At 37.4% G+C, this 7,671-nt stretch overlaps 1 protein-coding gene across 1 annotated transcript; it reads right to left on the bottom strand.

The window, feature by feature from the left end:
* Positions 1–6,142: 6,142 nt before the first annotated feature.
* Positions 6,143–7,109, bottom strand: LOC143629310 (uncharacterized). Its single transcript, XM_077098618.1, has 2 exons — positions 6,425–7,109; positions 6,143–6,324 (listed from the first exon to the last, which is right to left on the bottom strand). The coding sequence occupies exons 1-2, from the start codon at positions 7,107–7,109 to the stop codon at positions 6,143–6,145; spliced, it is 867 nt and encodes a 288-aa protein (XP_076954733.1).
* Positions 7,110–7,671: the final 562 nt, after the last annotated feature.

Below are 7,671 nucleotides of genomic sequence, written 5' to 3' on the forward strand. Positions count from 1 at the left end.
GTTGACTTTAATTCATATGTTTCTTTGATTCAATGTTCAAAACACAAAAATGTCTCTGTTCACGCTCCCAAAATTCTAGCACCAACATCGTTTTTTCGATATTTATCCTACACACCATACACATTAAATTGTTAATAATAATATCCTACACACCTAAAATAGTAAAGATTTTATTCTAAATACCGTATATAATAAATAAAATTATCCTACACACCCAAAACATTAAAGATTTTATTCTACATACCTTACATAGTAAATAAAATTATACTACACTGCCTACATAATATAAATTTTATCCTATATTCATTACATAGTAAACAAATACACACCTCACACAATAAAGATTTTATCCTAAACACCATACATAGTAAACAAAATTATCCTACACACCTAACAAAGTAAAGATTTTTCTTACATACCCTACCTAGTAAGCGAAATTATCCTACACACGTAATATTAGTTGCATGTTGAAGAAACTGAAATGAACTAACATTCCCTACATAGTGAAATACTCCCTACATAATAAAATACATGGACTTACACAATATATAATTTGAAATACCACCTACACAATAAATATATGAACATACACAGTAAAAAATAATCCCTACATAATAAATGATATGAACCCACACAATACACTATGATACAAACCCTTACCGGTGCCCTACTTGGATGTTGAATTTACTCATAAATACAGTTATAAATATCAGAGTTAATTAAAACTAACTTCCCGAGTGGAAGTGGAAGCAAATCACGATGGATTTGTGTGATATGATTCTTTAACTTGACAGTGATATGATTCTTTAACTTGACGTTGAAAGCTCATCACAAAAAGTTGCCTTATAACACGTTTAGTCTCAACTCGTTCTCCATCCATATCAATATAATTACACTAAAAAACACTAAATTTCTCTCATTTTTAATTAAATAATATTTTTTGTATCTTTATCATTATAGTTTTTTCTTTCCTCTACTCACAATCAATCCAACAAATATTAAAAAACAAATAGGGGCAAACAATTCCCCAAATTTACAAAAAAATCACTGCATTTCTCTCTCCATCCTATAATTTACATTCACAATCACTCACAACATCACCCTATAATTTGCAAATTTCTCTCACATAATTATAGAGATGGGATGAGAATGCTCTAAGAGCATTCCCTATGGGTTCTATATACCTATCTCTATTTCTAAATTTTAGAAAAATTATCTAAATAACCACTCTAATTCATTCCCTATCTTCAAACTCTATTTTTAAATTTTAGTAAAATGGTATAGGAATTCTCTAAATTTAGAGTGTTGCCACAACATTCCATTTCCAACTATCATTCTATAAACATATGTTAGAAATCAATTTATATTGAAAATGATAATAAGACAAAATAGTTAAAACTAAAGATTACAATGTAAGAAAGAGAAAAAATAATAAAAAATGAATATAGAGATGAGAGTAGAGAATGTGTTGGGGAGATTTTTAGAAAATTATATATAAATTAAAAAAATTATGCTTTTTAATTAAATTTTAAAAATAAAAATAAAGTATTAAAAATGCTCTAAATTATTCATACATCTAGGTAAAAAGGTTTAGAGTTCCTAAAATGAATCTCTAAATATAACCACTCACCATGTATTTTCTAAATGCATCATTGTAGATTTTTGTTAGCGTGAAACAGGAAAATTATGTTAAGAATAAAAATACTATTCAATTAAACAAAGATGAATGTATAAAAATGATATGTGGGGAATTTTTAATAGATCATCTAAATTTAGAGAACAAATATATTTTTTAGTTAAATTATAAGAATGGGGACAAAGAAGTCATTTAAACTACTCTTAGATTAAAAATCATATATTTGTGCCAAGTTAGTTGACTAGCAAAGTAAACCCATATACAATGCATGTAAGAAAGACATCAATTCTTACTCAAACATACACATGTAAATTCATGTTTATATCGTGTTTTGGATTGACCATCATCATGTTAAAGATATGCAGAGATACTAGAAAACTCGATAATCATTCAATAACAAAGGCACTGCTTAAATAGCAAGCAAACAAAGACCCACGACTCAACAATGATCACATGATCACATAACGTTCACATGATCTAAACAACCCACTAAACCAGGACTCCATAACCTACTGACTTATCCTAAGCTATCCCTAAAGAATAGCATTATATGACTCAGCATAACAAACTAATTAAAAAACAATAATATGAAAATAATAATAAAGACATGTGACACATTTTAATTATTTTTCAACACTCCCCCATAATTCAAAGTGTCACAACTCCAAGCCTTTCTCGAAAATAAACGAACTGTTCCAGCCCCAATGCTTTAGTGAACACATCAGCCACCTGTTCTTGTGTGTAGTATGACTTCAATTCAATCTGTTGGCTTTCTACCAGACTTCGAATGAAGTGAAACTTGATATCAATATGCTTGCTCCTTGCATGATAAGCTTGATTCTTTAACAGGAACACTGCAGACACATTATCACAAAAAATTGGTGTAGCTTCATTCTGATCTTGAAACAATTCCCTTAACAATTTTGTAACCCATGAAGCTTGACATGCTGCTGCACTTGCTGCAATATACTTAGCCTCTGTGGTTGAAAGTGCCACCACATCTTGCTTTTTAGAGCTCCATGAAATAGCCCCAGTTCCAAACGTGAACATGTTACCAGAAGTGCTCTTTCTATCATCAACCGAGCTTGCCCAATCACTATCCGTATACCCAGTTAGCTGCAACTTTTTTGTTTTACCATACCATAATCCATACCCTATAGTACCAGCAACATACCTTAATACTCGTTTTGCAGCTCCAAAATGATACACAGAAGGTTTGTGCATAAAGCGAGAAATAACACCTACAGCAAAAGCAATATCGGGACGTGTATGTGTTAAATAAATCAAACCTCCTACCACACTTCTGAATTTATAGGCATCAGCCGGCTCTCCACCATCATCAGATTGATACTTCTCAGCAGTGTTCATCGGTGTTGCAGCAATCTTACAACCAGCCATCCCAAACCTCATAAGCAAATCCTTGGCATACTTTTTATGTGACAAAAAAGTACCATCTTTTCCTTGGTGAACTTCCAACCCAAGGAAATAACTCAGCTTCCCAATATCAGTCATTTCAAATTCTTTGATCATCTTTTCTTTAAATTCACACAGTAGTTTAGTTGATGAACTAGTGTACACAATATCATCAACATAAACACATACAATAATAAAATCAGCACCAGTACCTCGCTTCACATATAAAGTTGGCTCATTTTGACTCCGTTTATAACCATGTTGCACTAGATACCCGTCAATCCGATTGTACCAAGCCCGTGGAGCTTGTTTCAGTCCATACAATGCCTTATGGAGCTTGAACACCTTGTATTCCTTTCCTTTAATTTCGAACCCAGGTGGTTGCATTACATAGACATCTTCTTTGAGAACCCTGTTTAAAAACGCAGATTTCACATCAAACTGATATGCTGTCCACCCTTTTTGAGCTGCCAATGCTAAGACAATACGAATAGTTTCAAACCGTGCCACCGGCGAAAACGTTTCTTCATAATCAACCCCGCTTTCTTGTGAGTACCCTTTGGCAACTAAACAGGCCTTATACTTTTGTACCTGACCATCAACCTGCAGTTTTAGTTTGAAAACCCATTTCAAACCAATTGCCTTCTTGCTCTCAGGAAGATCGGTCAAGGTCCATGTGTGATGTTTCTCTAATGATGCTAGCTCATCTTCCATAGCTAACTTCCATTCTTCAACTTCCAAGGCGCCAATATATGAAGTCGGTTCCAAGGATGACAGAGAAAATTGACATGCCTCATCATTCTCGGACATAGGAGAAGTGACTTCATAAATACCATCTAGAGAGCGTACTCTATGAGCAGAATCGCTGCTCACACTTGAACCACTTGTGTTGGAAGATACTTGTACGGTTAAGTGTGATGGAGTAATTGGACTTGAACCTGGGTCTGGACTAAGAGATGAACCAGAACCAGAACTTGTTTCAGACCTGCAACTAGAACTTTGGTTGGACCTTGGACCTGAACTTGAGGGAGCAAAACAATCCCCATCATTCGACCATACACCACCAGGAACAAGGACTTCATGAGGATTATCATTAGTGTCTTCACTCATCCACCTGCCTTGTTCATTAAAAACAACATCTCTACTAATAACAACTCGTTTTATAATAGGGCCATACAGTCTATAAGCCTTTGAGTTAGGAGAGTAACCAATAAAAATACATTTATCAGATTTTGCATCAAATTTCTTCCTCAACTGAGCAGGTTTTAAGGCATAAGCAATACAACCGAAGACACTAAGATGACTTACTGATGGTTTGCGAGCATACCACACTTCATAAGGAGTGGCATTGTTTAAGGCTGTCGTTGCACTTAAGGTGATCACGTACACTGCGGTAGCGATTGCTTCACCCCAAAACTCCTTTGATAAACCTTTCTCCTGTAACATACAATTAGCCATCTCCCCCACTGTACGGTTCTTTCTCTCTGCTACCCCATTTTGCTCTGGTGTGTAGGGAGCCGTTAGATCACGATTGATTCCATGCACTTGACAATAATCAATAAACTCCTTAGATAAAAACTCTCCCCCACGATCAGTACGCAAATTAACAATTTGCCTTCCACTTTCCTTCTCAACTTTCACTTTAAATCGTTTAAAGTATTCAAAGGCCTCTGATTTTTCTTTTAGAAAATACACCCACAACTAGGGGTGCAAACGAGCCGAGCTGCTCGCGAGCTACTCGAGATCGGCTCGTTAAAAAGCTCGAACGAGCCGAGCTTAATCGAGCCCGAGCCCTAGCCCGAGCTCAAGCCTAAAAGTAAGCTCGTAAAATAAACGAGCCCGAGCCCGAGCTTCACTTATCGAGCTCGAGTCGGCTCGCGAGCCTAAACGAGCCTGCCATTTATATAATTTTTTAAAATATATATTTAATAATTATTAATATATATATAATGTTATAAAAAATAAATAAAAATAATTAAATAATATTTATTATTTATACAGAAAATTATAATAGAAAAATATATATAAAAATAATTATATTAATTAAAAAATAACTAATAAATGGTAAACGAGCCGAGCCCGAGCCGAGCTCGAGTTTGAAAAACTACTCACGAGCCGAGCTCGAGCTTTAGAAATAGAGCTCGAAACGAGCCGAGCTCGAGCTCGAGCCCTGTGTAAGTTAAACGAGCCGAGCTCGAGCCTGATCGAGCTCGGGCTCGACTCGGCTCGTTTGCACCCCTACCCACAACATGCGTGTATAGTCATCAGTCAACAGAAAAAAATACCTGTTACCTCCCAGGGAAGTAGTTGGAATTGCTCCAACTAAACCAGCATGAACAAGCTGCAATGGATGTGAGGTCCTCCAAAGGCTATGAGGGAATGGTTTTCGTGTTGCCTTTCCAAGTACACACCCTTCACAATCTGTTACTTGGCCAATCTGGGACATCCCATGTACCAGCCCTTTATTGCTCAAGCTGAAGGCTTTCTTCATGTAGATGACCATAGCGGCGATGCCACAAATTTTACTCATCCGTATTAGCAACAAAACCAGTTTGAGAGCATGAGTTAGAGCCGATCTTCAGTTGAAACACTTTGTTAGAGGACATATCAATGCGATAGGCAACTGTATTGGTGCGTTTGTGTGTGATCACACATGCATTTTCATCGAACAAGAGAGAGTACCTGGTGTTCATGAGTTGCCCAACACTCAGCAAGTTATAGCCAAGTGCAGGAGCATATTGAACATCATGCAACACTTTTGACTCTCCATTATCAGTCATCAGTCGTACCACACCTTTTCCTTCAACCTGAATGCTCTTACCAGTCCCCATATTGACCTGCACTTTCTTCGTTTCATCCAACTGTTTGAACAATGATCAGGATTTCGTGGACGTGGCAGAGGCCGAGGTGGTCGATTTAATGGTCGAGGTAAGAGTGAGGTTCAATGTTTTAATTGTAATCGGATGGGCCACGTTCGTGCAGATTGTTGGTTTGAACCCCAAGTGAATACGGCTGTTGAACAAGAAGATGAAGAAGATGAGTGTCGTTTATTTATGGTGGCTAGTGAAGATACTCCGGCTCCTAGTATTTGGTTTATCGACAACGGGTGCTCCAATCATATGATCGTTGCCCGGTCATATGATTGGAGCACCCGCTGTCGACAAACCAAATACTAGGAGCCGGAGTATCTTCACTAACCGCCATAAACAAACGACACTCATCTTCTTCATCTTCTTGTTCAACAGCCGTATTCACTTGGGGTTCAAACCAACAATCTGCACGAACGTGGCCCATCCGATTACAATTGAAACATTGAACCTCACTCTTACCTCGACCATTAAATTGACCACCTCGGCCTCTGCCACGTCCACGAACCTGATCGTCCTCTTCCCCTGAGATTACCTGAACCGACCACTTCTCTAGCCTGGAGGGCTCTTTCTTCTTCAACAATTGTCACGCTACGATTGACCCGTGCTTCATGGGACTGTAACGAGCCCATGAGTTGGTCAAAAGATAGAGTAGAGAGATCCTTCGACTCTTCGATAGCAGTTACAACATCATCCCACTTGGTGGGTAGGCTTCGTAGTACCTTCTCAACTACGAGCTGATCAGAAACGTCTTCACCATACGCCTTTTTTTGATTAACAATGCTCATCACTCTGGATAAGAAATCTGAAACTGCCTCATCGTCCTTCATCTGTAGGGTTTCGAACTCACGTCGAAGCCTCTGCAGTTTCACTGTTAAAACTTTGGAATCACCTTTGTACTTAGTTTCAAGCACCGTCCATGCTTGGCTCGCTGTTTCAGCCGCTGCAAATCTGGAAAAAATGTTGTCATGCACTGCCTGCTGAATTAGGGCAAGAGCACGAGCATCCTTCCTTCGATTCTCTCTAAGGCGGGCTTCATCTGTATCTCTGGCATTAAACACCGATGTCACACACTCCCAAAGATCATGTGATCTCAACACCGTCTTGACTCGAATACTCCAAAACTCATAACCTTCTCCCGTGAAGACAGGAAGAAGAGGTTGAGGAGAATTGATGTTACTTGCAGCAGACATAATCACTCGTTTTTCTTTTGATCGTTCCTCACAATCTAGCTCTGATACCACTGTTAAAGATATGCAAAGATACTAGAAAACTCGATAATCATTCAATAACAAAGGCACTGCTTAAATAGCAGGCAAACAAAGACCCACGACTCAACAATGATCACATGATCACATAACGTTCACATGATGTAAACAACCCACTAAACCAGGACTCCATAACCTACTGACTTATCCTAAGCTATCCCTAAAAAATAGCATTACATGACTCAGCATAACAAACTAATTAAAAAACAATAATATGAAAATAATAATAAAGACATGTGACACATTTTAAATATTTTTCAACACATCATATGTGAACACAAATAATATGTAGCATAAAACCCGAAGTTTTCGGTGCTTTAATACAAAAAAGAATAAGTTATTGTCATTGGTGTACATTTAAAATCAATTGAAATACAAAACAGAAAGCGAACGTTTTGGAGCTACAAGGGACTTCACTCGTAGTTGGAATTAGCCGACTAGGAAACAACCGTGGTGATCGGTAAAGTAGTGACTCACCAACAATAAA

The sequence above is a fragment of the Bidens hawaiensis genome, unplaced genomic scaffold (assembly GCF_021521415.1).
Source record: "Bidens hawaiensis isolate Kalapana, Puna unplaced genomic scaffold, B.hawaiensis_p1.1 tig00005181_1, whole genome shotgun sequence".
NCBI lineage: Eukaryota > Viridiplantae > Streptophyta > Magnoliopsida > Asterales > Asteraceae > Bidens > Bidens hawaiensis.

Excerpts from the sequence above, each read along its gene's own strand:
- LOC143629310 (XM_077098618.1), bottom strand. The coding sequence starts at position 7,109 with ATGTCTGCTGCAAGTAACATCAATTCTCCTCAACCTCTTCTTCCTGTC. Across the intron at positions 6,325-6,424 it reads CAGGGGAAGAGGACGATCAG|ATTGTTGGTTTGAACCCCAA; the intron begins GTTCGTGGACGT and ends ACGTTCGTGCAG.